At 43.5% G+C, this 16,260-nt stretch overlaps 1 protein-coding gene across 1 annotated transcript in view; it reads left to right on the top strand.

Annotated features, from left to right (window-relative positions):
* Window positions 1-10,246, top strand: part of zc3h7bb (zinc finger CCCH-type containing 7Bb) — a 34,945-nt gene extending 24,699 nt beyond the window's left edge. Inside the window, exon 21 of the mRNA XM_083635623.1 lies at window positions 3,050-10,246. Within this exon, the coding sequence (XP_083491749.1) occupies window positions 3,050-3,085 (36 nt within the window). The 3' untranslated portion in view covers window positions 3,086-10,246. The remainder of the gene's footprint in view (window positions 1-3,049) is intronic.
* Window positions 10,247-16,260: the final 6,014 nt, after the last annotated feature.

Genomic DNA, 16,260 nt, shown 5'->3' with positions numbered 1-16,260 from the left:
GCAAATGCTGAATAATGTTAAAATACAAGTATTAAACTCTTTATTTTATGGGGCATTTAAAAGCCCCCTCATCCAAATTCCAACGGCAATTCTAGATTTTTTTAGGGGCATTTTGCCCCGAGCCCCCGCTGATTTCCTACCCTGCTGTGACCTCACGAACGCCATTCCCAATGACCGTCTCTCTCTCTCACTCTCTCACTGCGCGACGCAAGACAAGTGTTTTTGTAGCCACGACCAAAGATATTTCCACGTTTCTTTCACATTGGTCATCTTTTGTCTGGGACAGCACCAAATCGCACAGTGTGAAGGAGGCTTAAAGCAGGACTTCAAAAATCGAAGCAAAGATTGAAGTGAGTTTTGGGTGAAACTGGTTCGTCATGTTAAGTATTTCTTATTTTCAGAACCTGGCATTGTTTTAATGATGCACATTTTGCCTGGTGTTATGGACATGCCTACTCTTTCTCTGTTCGTCCAAGGAGGGGTTTCGGAAGAGGAGGACTTCCATTCCTTCAGAATGAGTGTTGGCGACTGTTGTCCCGAATGTCTGAGATTGTTTCACAGCTGTAGGGAAGTTCAGTGAGGACTCCGAGCAGCCGAAGATGGCGAGTTCTGCCTCCGGTTGTAGGGTTATTTTGTAGGCCTGATAGTACCAGTCAAATATTTTGGCCCAGAATCCTGTTAATGAAGGGCAGAACCAGAATGCAGGAGATAATGTGCCCTCTGATACCTGACACCTGTCACACAGTGGCGAGACAGAAGGGAAGATCCTGTGTAGTTTATGCTTGGAGTAGTGAAGACGGTGAGTGACTTTAAACTGGATCAGCTGGTGTCTACTATTCACTGAGCAGAGTTGTACCACAGACAGACTCCTTTCCCATATAATGTCAGATATATCAATACCAAGTTCCCCCTGCCACGCTACTCTAATCCTCTCAGTAGAGGCCATGCTGCAGTTGCCAAACAGAAATACAAATCTAGAGATTAGGTGCTTGGAGTAGGGATGTTCATTTTGAAAAATTTCCAAAATCGATAATCGGTGAGAATTAACGATCAATTATCGATTATCGATTTTATTAATACTTAGAAAATTTTCAATATTTTCATTTTTTTTTTTTTTTTTTTAACAAAATGAATGCCTATGGCAGAAAATACGAAAGACAACGTGTTCTCCTCAATGAACTCTTTATTTCAATGTGTCTCCTCTCCAACACTGCTGTCCCCGGCGCATGCCGGTGTGAATTTCTCATGTTTAAAACAGTTTTGTTGGCACAAAGGCCCGTGCCCAGCCAGAAAACTAGAGACTATATGAAGCTCCACCTCACGTTAGTCGGCTGTGCAATGGAGTGGGGCGAGGAGGAACGAATTCCACCCAAACCTAGTCCAAAATTTTTTTTTTTTTTTTTTTAATAATTAAAAAATCGATCCAAATGCCACAGGATCGATTCCAATCCTTAACGATCGATTATCGATTTTCGATAATTGATGAACATCCCTAGCTTGGAGTGAGAAGGGCTCAGCAATACATTGAAAAAAGCATGTTCATTTGGGAGCGCCTCGAAGGTGCGGATTTTGGATCTAACATAATTTCTGATTTGGAGTAATCTGAGCCAGTTCGTGCCAGGCAACTCAAACTTCCTCTTTAGTAGATCAAAGGATGCAAAATGACCATCTATGTATAGGTCTTTGATGGAAACCAGCCCCTTCTCACTCCAGGCGTGGTAGTTTGTCTGACCATGGAGCCAAAAAAGAGTGATTGAAACAAATTGACGTGTGGACAGAAACATCTGGTAGACTCTAAACACTCCTAACTTGGTTTAAAATTCTGACAGTTTTTCATGACAAAACTTAAATTAAAATGTAATGTCCCAGGTCTCTAACTTAGCAAATAGCTGGTTGGCAAGGAAGAGTTGACAATGGAGTTGGCCTCCATTTTCAGCCACAAGGGGGCCCCGGAACTAAAGTTGCCCAGAATCCCTTGTCACCAGTACATCAAAGCCCGAACATTGGCAGCCCAGTAGTAGTGCCTAAATACTGGTAAGGCCAGCCCTCCTTCAGACCTAGGTTTTCATAAGCGAATTTTCAAAATTCTGTGGTTCTTATAGTTCCAGATGTATGACAGAATTATGGAGTCCAGTTCCTTGAAAAAAACCTGATGTGAGAAAGATGGTAAGATTTTGACACAGATTAAGGAACCTAGGAAGAGAGACCATCTTAACTGAGTTTATACGGCCAATCATGTAGAGGGGCAGGATTTTCCAGTTTTCTATACACTTTTTAAGTCTTGAAACAAAGTCTGCAAAGTTCAACTTGAATATTAGTTTAGGATCTCTGGGTATGGTCGAGCCAAGTAAGTCCGTCCCATGTTCGTTAACGTGATATCTCAGGAATGCCTTGAGGGAATTTCTTTAAACTAGAAGCTACAGTATGTGTGCTCGATCCCTAGGCTCTCCCGCTGCGCAGCTGCTGCGTGGCCTCACCTGCTCCATTGGCATGCTCAGTGCACAATTGCTCAACTTTGCGTCACTGATGACTGATGTCACAATGATGTCACAATTGTAACCAAAAACACAATTGCTCAAGTGACATCACTGATGATGTCACAATGCCTATGACATTGTGATGTCATTAGATGATTTTGCTCAGTGGGACAAAAATGTAAACAAACAGAACAGACAGAGATTAACCCACTTGCCCTTATATAGATGAGCTGTGTGTTGGTGTGTTCCATGTCACTGTGTGTGTTTGAATACTCTTGCGCGCTCGATTCCTAGGCTCGTCCCTGATACACTCCGCTACATGATACACTGTGTTGATGTGTGATACACTCCGCTACATGATACACTGTGTTGATGTGTGATACACTCCGCTACATAATACACTGTGTTGATGTGTGATACACTCCGCTACATGATACACTGTGTTGATGTGTGATACACTCCGCTACATGATACACTGTGTTGATGTGTGATACACTCCGCTACATGATACACTGTGTTGATGTGTGATACACTCCGCTACATGATACACTGTGTTGATGTGTGTGTTCCAGGGAGGTCGGCGGCTGTCAGATGGGGACGACCTCTGAGTGTTGCTGTGCTGAGGAGAAGCAGCGCTACAGACAGACAGACCCGTCTGTCGTCATGTCAGGCCAGTCTAACCTCGTCCAGCATCTTAGCCAACAGTGTGACAGCAGAAGGATGACCCAGACTAACTCAACAGACTGGCTGACCCTCCCCATACACACACAACACAAATCACAGGCACCCATTCACACAAAGAAAAAGCAATGTTAGTGAAAATAATTATTTTTTTCATTTTCTTTTTCTATCAAGCTGCATCTTAAGTTCCCCTCCAGCAGATTAAAACCTCTTGAATTTCACAGTCAAAGTGGCAACAACTAGGTTTGCCTAGACTGAAATAACCAACAAGCATACCCACAGTAACTTTGTCTCGGGACTAAGCGTCTGTGTCCGCCTGGAACCTCCTTTGTTTGTTTTTGATGCTAAGCTAGTAGTGCTGAAAAGAAGCTCAGGGGACACGCTGGTCGTGGCTCTCCGTGTCGCTTAGCAGCAATGATTGAAAATTTGTAAATTTTTATTTAGCGATTTTGAGAAACTTCTGAGTGCCGAAAATGCGAAAGTCCCCAGCACTGTCGGCAACGGGTCGCAGGGCGTCTACTCAATGGAAACCGACAAGGGAAACGAAGGTGGCGCTGTACAGAGAGGTTCTCGGCGGACACGCCTCACACGCTCAGTAAACACCAAATCCTGGGAACGTAGCGAGAGGGTTGAAAGGAGAGAAATCTGCAGATAAAGGCTATTGAACTTCGCAATGGGAGTTGTACTTCCCTCTTACAGTATATTGTCTGCCATATTGGTAGAGTGCTATGAATGTAACGCCTGCACGGCACGGGCCTTTAAAAATGAGGAAAGTCAGTTCTTTAAAACATTACTATGGTTGTGGAATGTATTCAAGTATACATTCCCCCAAACCACAGTCAGGTTTCCTCTTTTCCCCTCTTTATTGATAGAAAAAGCCCACTATAGATGGACATAGCTGGTTTTGTAATCATACCAACCGGTCCTGCATGGGACTAGCACACGCATTCACACATCAACCTTTCAGCCGCTGTCAGCCTGCATCCAGGTCAATCCGTGCTTGAATTTCAGCTTCTCTTGGCATAAAGGAGAGAAAGAACAGCAGTCAAATAAAAGCGAGAAACAACAGCAGTAAATGCCAGCAACGAATGGCCTGTTGTGCGTCTGAGGGGTGTAAACTTCAGTAGAAGCGCAGAAGGAAACACTAAACATTCATTGCTGTTCACCATCAACGCCGAACACCGAAATGTGTGACCGCATTGCTTCTTATGCAGAAAGAATCAATGATTTCACCATGTCTGACAGCAGCCATCAGAATATGAGACCACAATGTACTGTAGCCAGCAATAAGAACCCTCAGCGCTCACGCAACATTTCGGTGGTCACAGGTTTCGGGTTACATCGTATTTGGTGACCCATCAGCTTCTCGGTCGCCCATTCGCTCGAGTTGAAAATGTTCAACTTTGGAGAATGACTTGCACGGCCAAACGAGCGAGTGAAGCTTTTTTCCGCCTTGGTGTGAACGCATTATTGCCGTAATCCCAACCATTTCTAGCCTGGTAGCCCATACGACTCAATGTCCTCACTGGAACACACAGGCTGGATCGCAGGCTAAACCATCTCACTCCTCATGACTAACCCTACCCAACCTAAAAGCACTGCAGGTGTTGCAGGCAGAGCAGTGACTGCAGCAGGTGTTGCAGGCAGAGCAGTGACTGCAGCAGGTGTTGCAGGCAGAGCAGTGACTGCAGCAGGTGTTGCAGGCAGAGCAGTGACTGCAGCAGGTGTTGCAGGCAGAGCAGTGACTGCAGCACATGTACACTTTCTTGGCTACAGCAATTGGATCACTTCAGACCGCAGATGCCCATTATGAAAATAACGACCCCACTTTGACTGAAGCACAGCGCCGCTGACTACAGTGTGCAGAAGACTTGAGTTCCCAGTAAAAGAGATGATGAATTGATGAATGATGTATTATTGTATGAAAAAAAAGACTTAAATGGATAGTTGTGATTTTTGATGTGGGGTTGTATGAGGTACCGTACTTGCAGACAGTTTAGGAAAACGTAGAGCGGCCGCGTCATTCTGTTGCTGTGGACATGTAGGGTCACAAGCAAAGACGTGCTCCTCTAGAGCAGCACCTGGCTACAGTGCAGAGTTCAGCTGAAAACAGGGTGTAAATTATGTATTTTCAAGTCACCTTGGCATCTCAGGGCTTGTGGAGACTTGGATTACGCCAGGTGAGCAGTATGGAGGCTTTTTTCTTTTCTTTCTTTTTTACACGTTTTTGCTCGTGACCCTGTCCACAGCAACAGACAGCTCTACTTGCATGACGTGGCCATTCTCCATTTCTCCAAACTGGGACCACGCCGGCTGCATTCTACTGCATGTAGTACACTGACTGTCAGCAAGTACCTCATCCAACCCCACATCAAAACATCACAACTATCTTTAACTTGATGTCCAGATCAATCATGCTTGTGAATGCTAAAAAAGCTCCATAGCTGCTGATGAAAAGAATGAGATTGAAGATGATTAAGAACATATATTATTTTTTATGAACGATTATGAAAATATTTAAGATTATTTGAAAGTAAGGGGGGGGTCGTTATTTCCAAGAAAAACGAAATTGCTGTCCCATAGCCTTTAGGGGAAACCTTTATTCCTCATTGGCACCCAGATGTTATGTTCCTGATAGCTAATGGTAGCCCTCGAGATAAGTTTTAACTTTGGAAAAACTGCTAGCCTAGCTTGGGACAGGGATATGATTAGCACCATATATTGTGCCTATGAACAACACATACACGTAAACACACAAATGCATACACACATGGAGAGGCAGGATAATCTAGCCTGCAATGTGGACAGATGTGATGGAGGTATACATATACACACAATATATTATACATATTTACAGATATTGGTATACTAATAATAATTGATAACTTAGCGGTTAAGCTGAATTAAATATATAACCAGAAAACCTTGTATTGATTACATAGAAGAACCTCTTGTTATTGAGCTATTGCTATATGACATGTATCGCTGAACTAGATGACAGTAGTGATTTTATTTTAAACTTTTTTTTCTTTTATTTTTTTTGTAATTTTTGCTTGTGTGTGGGTCGTTCCAGACTGGGTTTATGTGACGGCGTTGCGGTGGAGGTCTCTTTGAGTTTGGCTTCAAGCTGAAGGTGTAGAAAGGGATCACAAAGGGATCACAAAGGGATCACAGAGGGTTAAATGTCACACTGAGGGCAGAGTTGTAGAGATGATTTCACACAGGTTGAGGCTGTAGGAGCTAGAGGTAGAAGACATCAGAGAACATCAATCAACAGAAAAGTTGTTTTGTGCTGTTCCAGCTTCATCTGCAAGTTAACAAACAAAGTCGATGGACAGGTGTGACAGCAAAGTCCTTAGTGTGTTTACAAAAAAACAGACCAGCATCCGGCTGTTGGAAAATGATGTCTAATCAGAGCTTTCCCAGCCAACCAACCCACAGATTTACCCTTAAATGCTGATCTTGGGTCAGTTTTGCTATTTTGTTCCGGTTTAGAAAAGTCTAGTTCAGCCTGGAGCAGTTTGGGTAATAATCCGATGCCCGGCACTGGTCTGGAGTGGCCCACGTATTGGCTTCATTGACGGAACGTATTACTACTACTAGTATTATGATGAATATGATGACGATAATGATTGCTATCTATTGACTATTTCTATTTCTCTTCTATACGCTATTGATATATGTATGTTAATTGCAATGTATAACTCTCTCTTTATATATGTATTCATGTATGAATATAATACTTAAAGGGATACCCCAACATTTTGAGAGTTTAGGCCATTTGCCATATTGCCGATATTAAAACTAGAACGAACATGGCTTTATTTTCAATCTGTGTCCAGTACAAACTGTGGTACTGCTAATAGCTTAGCGCTACAATGGCAGGATATGGTATTTTTGCCTACTATCGTTCAGTCGCCCAAAATGCACATTCCAACAGCGCCAGAAACACTCACATGTACATTTTGTCACTTGTGTACTCGCCACACGATGAAATAATAATCCAAAGTTACGTGAAATGGTCATTTTCATAGTAAATCCACACACCGATAACTAAACAAAGACCAATCGAACTAACAGGAGTATAACCGAAGTTACTTCCTCGTGCCATGAGGTGCATCGTGCATGCAATGTACTGATGACTGCACACAGCGCATGTGCTACATATTAGAAGTGAGGGCTAACAGTTTGTGCTGCACGCAGATTGAAAATAAAGCCATTTCTGTTCTAGTTTTAATATCGGCAATATGGGATATGGCCTAAACCCTAAAAATTTTGGCGTATCCCTTTAACGGTAAATAGGCGCCTATGTATGCAACAGAAAAGAAAGTCCTTTGTGGACGGTGCAGCTTCTGACAAGGAAGCTTTTGGGTTTCTAACCCTACAGATGGTTACATCAATGATCACCCCCGGCAACCACAGGTTGTTTATAGTACAGTGTATAGACGGTAGACCTGCCATACGTTTGATTACCTCTATTTGGAGGCTTTAGGGTTCCCTGGGCAGTCATTTGAATTTCCATCTACCGATAATGTGATTTCTTGTTTCCCTGTACATTTTGATTTAAATTGGTTTGCCAAGCAGCGACAGATGTGTTGCGGGGGAAAGCATACATAGAGGCCTATATACTCCAGTATAGCGCCTTATTCAATATACTATACCTATAAGATGATACATTACATACCCCTATTGTATAATCCTACTCTATATATACGATACCTATAATAATACTTAGACACCCTTATGAGGTCATTTAGATAAGAGATGATTGTGGTGGAGTCCCCTGTGGTCAGTAATATATGTCCATCCTTTTAGAGTGTGTTGGGTTCAGAAGGAGAATGAAATTAGAGATCCTTGCACTCTCAAATGCTCTAAACACTCAAATATTGTAATATTTAGGTGGGAAAATAACACCAGCCAAATGGCAGTAAACTTTAACCAGTATAGTTTTGCCAGGAAACCAACCATCACCTGGGATTTAAACCTCTACTGTATCTGGCTGATGAAATTGTGAATGTGGCTGGTGAATTTTTGGATTTACCGGCCACTGTGGCTAGTTGACAGTCAATCTTGTCAGAGTGAACCGTTTTGGCAGGAAAGCTATTTGTTGGAGCATTTGAGAGAATGCTCATCTTCCATCGTTGTAAACAAAACAAATGGCCCTGCTGATGATGTGACTGACCTGCACAGATGACTGATAATCACAATAAGCACCTCTGGATGATGTTCTCTGTGTACAGTTTAAAGCAGGTGGCTCACACAAAACACAGCCAGACCAGACCGGCGTGCTCCGACATCACACTGTAGAGAAGGGATCATGCACTTAAACCGCGATAAGATTCCATATACGCAATGTGGGGTTCACAATTCCATAAAACCATGAATTAACGTTCAGTCGAGACAAGGTCTGACTGCAGAATTATGTTTATTTCTGAGCCACAAATCTTTCTAGCGACATTGGCTGCTAGAATGTAAACCATGTTTTAAAACTTTCATGACAAAGTGACAATATAATTTGGATGCAAAGCTTGTGAAATTGTGATGATCAAGCGTCTCATTTGTGATTACAACAGCTGAATAACATGACGCTAATATCACAATAAATGTTTCTGGCCCACTATATGGAGTTACTTTTCTGTATTGTGATGTATTGAATTTTGCTTTATTACACCAAGAATCCGATGATGGAGCACGCAGAGTTCTTGGATCGACTTTTTCTTCCCACTTTCTCGCCACTGTATTCATAAGGCCCAATTATACTCCATTTTAAATGCATCGGTTTCAAGAGGTGTAATCGTCACTGCCCACATGCGTCTTTCATGTTCGTATCATGTTAAGCAACATGTCCACTAGTGGGCAGTAGAGAGTCAAATGTGTGAGAGTGTGTGGTTCTGCTCCGTTTCATGCGTATCCGTAAGCTTCCAGAAGACGGGCAGAAATACGCACGAAATGAACGCAGAGTACGGACAGAAGACTGTCAGTCTCTGTCTCTTAACGTAGAGTATAATTGGGCCTTGACACTAAAAGGTTATTCTTCCCAATTGGCATGCTGTGTTAACCCTTAGCCTGCCACGTTATCAGCTGCAATCCAAGAAACCTCAAACCTGCCTGGGCTCTCCCGGTGCCCACTTGGTGATCTTGCACCCAGTCTGTAAGCATGCGAAGAACGGTGCAGTTTTGGTTTAAGCTACACAATCAACAGTGTTTTTGATGTATTTGTTGAAGGCAGAAGCTCCATGCTGGCTTTTCGGGGAGATTCTGACTTTATGCGTCTTAAATCTTGGATTCCGCTGGCATGGCATGAGGCAACTAAATAGCAGGCATTCAGAAAGTTCAAAGTATCTTCACACATAAAGCAAAACATGTGTTCAGTAGTCTGTTTCTCTCCTTGGGTTTGGTTTTCCAAAAAGGTGTTTTTGGAGTAATCTTTGACCATTTGCTTGCAAACCAGTTTCTGTGCAACGCAAAATCAAATCCAGATTGTATCGTTTGACTCCTGCCACCGCCAACACACATTCACATAAACACAGAAAATCTTAAGGAATTTACTTTTTTCGTTCACTATTAGAAATTGGGCTCTGGAAACAATCCCAGAATGCACTGATTGTGCATTGCATTCTGGGATTTGTTTCTTGTTTACAACCGTAACTCATTCACAATATTGGCTACAAGAGGATGCTACCAGCTGGCATTTTGCCCTGTGTCCAAGCTCCACCCCCTCTCCAACGCAAGACCCATGATTGCAGCCTTTCATACAACTCGGCCGCCCCACCGCGCCAATAACACGAAGCGAATTCAAAGAAGATACCAGCGTGACAGGAATGATTATGGTTAAAGTGGGCGGGTCTCCAGACACTTGACATCATGTTCCCGAGCCCAATTGATGAATTATTTTCAACAACTCAGATAAAGAAAACCAGGGTTTTAAGAAGTGAAAAAACAAAGCCTCTATTTGTACTTTTTTTTCCTTTTTTACATTTTGTTGTTTTCCTTTGATCTTCTTGTCTTTGTTTTCTCTTTTCTCCTCCCTGGTTGGAAGTAAATCATGATCACATAAGTGGACCAAATCTCTTGAAAGCATTTAATAAACAGACTATTTTAGAAACGTGTGTATTTTTCTGTTTTCTTTTTAACACCTGGTGTCTGTATGACATGAATATCTGCTAATGATGAATGATTGATTAGGTGCATATTTAATTACCTTATTACCATAACTTGCTATTATATATAATTACTATTACTATATCATAGTAATTTGGTGGCGCATTATACAGCTCAAATGCCTCTTGTTTAGAGTCTCCTTTAGATAAGCGCTGGGTATTTTCAATGTGTTCATCAATGGCACAAGTCTAGTTTCCTCAAGTCATAGCATTTATTTGAGTTTTATTAGCCTATGTAACAGCAGCAGTCTGATTTGAGCATGAAGGATAGTTATGATCAAACCTCCAGTTGAGGGGTATTTACAATACTTTTTTTAAGTAAAGTTTTACTTCAGCTGAAATTAGGAAAAGTTTAAAATCTAGTTGCATACAGTACGTCACCAAGCATTTGGCAATGACTGGGGGGATGTAAACTAGGCCTACATGTTGACAAGTAAACACTGGGGGGATGTAAACTAGGCCTGCATGTAATGACTGGGGGGATGTAAACTAGGCCTGCATGTAATGACTGGGGGATGTAAACGAGGCCTGCATGTAATGACTGGGGGGATGTAAACTAGGCCTACATGTAATGACTGGGGGGGATGTAAACTAGGCCTACATGTAATGACTGGGGGGATGTAAACTAGGCCTACATGTTGACAAGTAAAACGGGGGGGATGTAAACTAAACCTACATGTAATGACGGGGGATGTAAACTAGGCCTACATGTAATGACTGGGGGGATGTAAACTAGGCCTACATGTAATGACTGGGGGATGTAAACTAGGCCTACCTGTAATGACTGGGGGGGATGTAAACTAGGCCTACATGTTGACAAGTAAAACGGGGGATGTAAACTAAACCTACATGTAATGACGGGGGATGTAAACTAGGCCTACATGTAATGACTGGGGGATGTAAACTAGGCCTACATGTTGACAGAAGTAAATAGGCTAAATAGCACCGGGTTTCTCCTTTAACCCTGACTTTTCCCTTTCTCATTAGGTCAGTGGTTCTCAACATGGGTCTGGGGACCCCCATGTCAGGGGAGGAGAGGCCAGGGAAAGGGAGAGTGGGGGGGTGTGGGGGAGGAGAGGAGGTGGGGACTGAACAGGGAAGGGGAGGAGGTGGGGATGAGAGTGGGGGGATATGGGTGAGGAGAGAGCAGAGAAAGGGAGGAGGTGGGGAAGGTGGGTAGAGGAGAGCAGAACAGATAGAATATACAGCAGCTACTCAATCCGCCCGGCCATCCCGCTGCAGCGGCACACTGCAACCGGCAGCAGAGCAGTTTAACTACTCTAACCATTAACCTGAACTAACTAGCACTACTCCAGATGTGGTCAGGGAGATCTGATCACATCCTGATCATGATGCATTTACACCTTACATTAGCATGCATTTTTCCTTATCCATATAACATCCAGATAACTTATCCGGATACTGGATAAAAACCAGGTGTAAATGGGGTGTAAGTGACCAGCAAGCCTCAGCCGCCTGAGTCGTATCTTCTCACTTAGCTTAGGTAGGCTAGATCTGGATAAAGATGTACATTTGTGATATATGGGTGCCAGGATCGATGTTGAGGACATGTTTAAGCACATTGGAGTGAAACGAAGAGTGAAGTTTCCATCCTAGAAGCAGAGAATAAACATTCAGTATATAGATCATTTATTTTGCCCGAAACCATTTTTATTTGCAGTGAACAACTGATGAGTTTCAGCGATTTCCGCAAACAAGTAACAACTGCACGTGTGCTTGCTCCACAAATACAGAGTGTATCCTGTCACATGACGTAACGTGGCTGTATTGTTCAAAGAATAAGAGAATGATAAACATCTCAGAAGTAGCTCATAAAACATCAAACACACGATGCCTGTTTTCCATGAAGACCTGATTTCACCAGCTTTCACCTTTCATGGTTCTGTTGAGTGTGTGTGTGTGTGGGGGGGGCTGCAAGAAAGGGCAAAATATTGTTCATCTATTGTGCTACACTTTCCCTGTGTCTACAAGCACACATCCAGTGTCTGGTTTGATCATAAGCCTACTACTGTAACCTTCTCATATTTGCATTACTTTTGGATCCAAATACAAGTATGCGTGCGTGTGGCGTGTGTGTGTGTGTGTGTGAGAGAGGGTGTGTGTGGACTGTAGACTGGCTGTAGATTCATAATCAAATCACTAGATGGCTCTGCTGTCCTCCTCTGGCATCCTGGACTGGTTTGTTTTGATATGGTGACTTGTGTGTCACACCACACCTGACCAGTGGTTGACCCATGTGGCTGACATGCTACAGGTGGTCTGTGGTGCTGTAGGGCAGAAGGGTTCTCAAACTTTTTCACAGCAAGAACCCCAAAACTGACACAAATTAGACCATGGATCCCCATCTGATAAGATTTTTGCTTTTAGTTGTTTTATTACAGAAAGTGTATGAAGCCCATGACCAAAACAATAGGCTACATTCTGTCATTGTGTTACTTATGGATGGAATAGAGTACCACAGGGATGTATTTTTGTAGGCTTACCCAGAAATTGCCGCCATGCTTGTTTGCAAGCGGAAAAGGCTATGGCATTTTAGAATGGGGATTTCGGTTAAATGCATGAAATAAGGTGTGTGGTTAACACAAGCTTATGGGAGTGGAAATTTGTGTTCAGCAGGATAATCCTCACAAATGAGAACCACTTTTAGAAGCATTTTCTGAAAATCGCGTTTAAAAAAACACATTTACGCTTCAAAAGTCATAAAAGTGGTCCTTGTTTGTGAAGGTTATCCTGCTGAACACAAATTTCCGCTCCCATAAACTTTTGTTGGCCATATTTCATGCATTTAACCAAAATCTCCATACTAAAATCTCATAGCCTTTCCCCTTATGAACCAGCATGGCGGCGATTTGCTACTTCCGACTCATTCCTGTGATACTCTATTATTGTGAAAATAGGTGATCGCCCCTTTTTGCTGGGGACCCCAGGCTGGAACCCCCTCAAGGACCCCTGTAGGATGTCTGAAAGCACCATAGAGCACTATTACAGCAGTGGTTCTCAAAGTGGGGACCCCCAGGGATCCTTGGGGGGGTTAGGTGGTCCCCAGCAAAAAGGGTTATACTTTATTTACACTAGAATTCCAACCATTAGTAACACAATGATAGAATGTAGCATTGTTTGGTCATGGCTTTCATACACTTTCTGTAAATAAAACATCTGACGATCCTCCCCCTCTCAAGGCCCTGTCTTGCAGGAGCCTGTCGTTAGGCTGATTGGGTGCACCTGGGCCCGGTGCAATCATTGGGCTTAAGAAGACCCAGACCATTCAGTCTCTCTCCCTCCTCGATTGAATCACCAGCTACCTACCGTAGCCAACAGCAGTATGCAGCATGTCATTGAGGTTCTGAAGTGGGCACCTTCCTTAACACAAATAGTGAATGTAGAATAATGACTTTCAATCATAATTTCACTGTTATCTCTCACACAGTACAGATAATCATGTTATTATGGATCCAATCATATGTGAGAATACAAAATATTCTCAGATTGAGAGACAAAATCTCATCAGCGGTCCGTGTGTCTAATGTGGACTAAATTAGGGTTCCTTGATATGAAAATAAATGTTCAGAGGCACTGGAGGTGATGACATCAGTGATGATGTCAGAGGCACTGACTGAAGTAGAATTTAGGGTTGAACTATTCCTTTAATACTCTCTGTTTCAATTTCTGTCCCACTGATGTCATAGGAGCATTGTGACATCACTGATGATGTTATCAGCCATCAGCAAAACACTAATGAGGGTTTCCAAATTCCAATCATGGAAGTTGGAAACCCTCATTAGTGTTTTGCTTGCACCTGTGTTTACCCTGGCTTCTCGACACAAAATGGCCCCCGTGAGAAGGGTCTATAGGGCAGGCGAGGCTGCGTATGCGAGCTGCAGGGTGGGCGGGGCAGCAGCTGAGCTTATGAATCGAGCGCGCGAGATGCCTAGTTAGCTAAAAGAAGAACATTTTACTGTCCACTGACTGGCCAAGATCAGTGGCTGTAAGGAGACCGTTTCTCAACTCTGTCCCTGGAGACCAGAATAGCACTGACCATAAAGAAAACCTCCCTGCGCCGCCCATGAAGCGTGTTTAGGTGTCTGTCCACGTTGTGCACCCACATGACCCCCCACATGACTCTCCCTACACACATGACCCCCACCCCCACATGACCTCATCTTTGATTTGATCATTTATATAGAACTCATTTCCACCCAAAATGTCACTTACATCCATCTGCTTCTCACCCCTCGAAATTGGCATCCAAAAGCATGAGATAAAATGAGTTGAATAGAAGTCACTGTCACACTATGGCTATTTTTCAGTTTTAAGTTGTGGGTGTCTTCTCTTCAAATGAGAGCAATGTGGTAATAGTCAGCATAATGACACCATTCAATGATAATTACCTACAACAGATTCATAACTCCGGATATCCGGGGGATTGATTTCTCTTTCTTTGATTTGATTTCTGGAGGAGGCAAATCAATTCTGCAGAATCATACAGTAAGAATGAACGTTACGACCATTCAAAGTTGTCTAGGGCAAACAGGTGTAACATAAGAATCAGTCCGGGACAAAAGGAGATAAACTGAATTATAATGAACAAACAAGGATTTATTTATAACGGGAGATTTTGAACAACACAGGAAGCCAATAACTTCAGGGTGGCCAAAGGGACAACCAAATTACATAGAAAATAAAACAAACTACACTATAAACAAAAAGACAATCCTACCCTCCCTAGCCTACAAAAAACATGAGAAAGGGGGGGGGGGAACAAAGGGCGACACACCCCTACAGGGCTTCCTACAGGACACACCCCTACAGGGCTTCCTACAGGACACACCCATACAGGGCTTCCTACAGGACACACCCCTACAGGGCTTCCTACAGGACACACCCATACAGGGCTTCCTACAGGACACACCCCTACAGGGCGTCCTACAGGACACACCCCTACAGGGCGTCCTACAGGACACACCCCTACAGGGCTTCCTACAGGACACACCCCTATAGGGCTTCCTACAGGACACTCCCCTACAGGGCATCCTACAGGACACACCCCTACAGGGCTTCCTACAGGACACTCCCCTACAGGGCTTCCTAAAGGACACACCCATACAGGGCTTCCTACAGGACACACCCCTACAGGACACCCCCATACAGGGCTTCCTACAGGACACACCCACACAGGGCTTCCTACAGGACACACCCATACAGGGCTTCCTACAGGACACACCCCTACAGGGCGACACACCCATACAGGGCGTCCTACAGGACACACCCCTACAGGGCAACAAACCCCTACAGGGCGTCCTGCAGGACACACCCCTACAGGGCGTCCTACAGGGCGACACACCCATACAGGGCTTCCTACAAGACACGCCCCTACAGGGCGACACACCTCCAGGGCTTCCTGAGTTAACATTAAACAGTAACAACAAAAATAAGCTGGAATCAAACCCAGGGTCAAAAGTCAATAAAGTAGCTTGTACAAAGAGGACAATATTGTTTACAATTAAAGTCAAATTGACAGAAAAACAAAGCAAAAGCCAGCAAATAGGTTGACAGCTAAATGGGCAAAGCATGCACACAGAACAAGTGCTGGCTGTAGAAATGGCCAAAGGCAACTGCAGAGGAGCCTCCCTGCAGAGTCGTATCCCTGGCCTCTTATGCTGAGCTTGATTGAGAACCAGCTGCAGGTGAGTTCTCCTCACAGCAATCAGGCAGCAGAGGGGGGCGTCTGGAATGAGACAGCGGTGAGGCAATGGAAAAATACTGAGACCAAACCAAGGCCAGGCTTTGACCAAGGCTGTAACAATGATAACATGTAATTTTCAGTGTTGGGCAGTAAAGTAAAGTAATGCATTACTGTAATTGTATTACTTTCCGCAGGAACTAGTAATGTGACTTGACTCCGACTTCATCTCCATGGGCTA

The sequence above is a fragment of the Poromitra crassiceps genome, assembly GCF_964638095.1.
Source record: "Poromitra crassiceps genome assembly, chromosome: 4".
NCBI lineage: Eukaryota > Metazoa > Chordata > Actinopteri > Beryciformes > Melamphaidae > Poromitra > Poromitra crassiceps.
The sequence above is the reverse complement of the archived record's forward strand: the minus strand, read 5'-3'. Positions and strand labels throughout refer to the sequence as shown.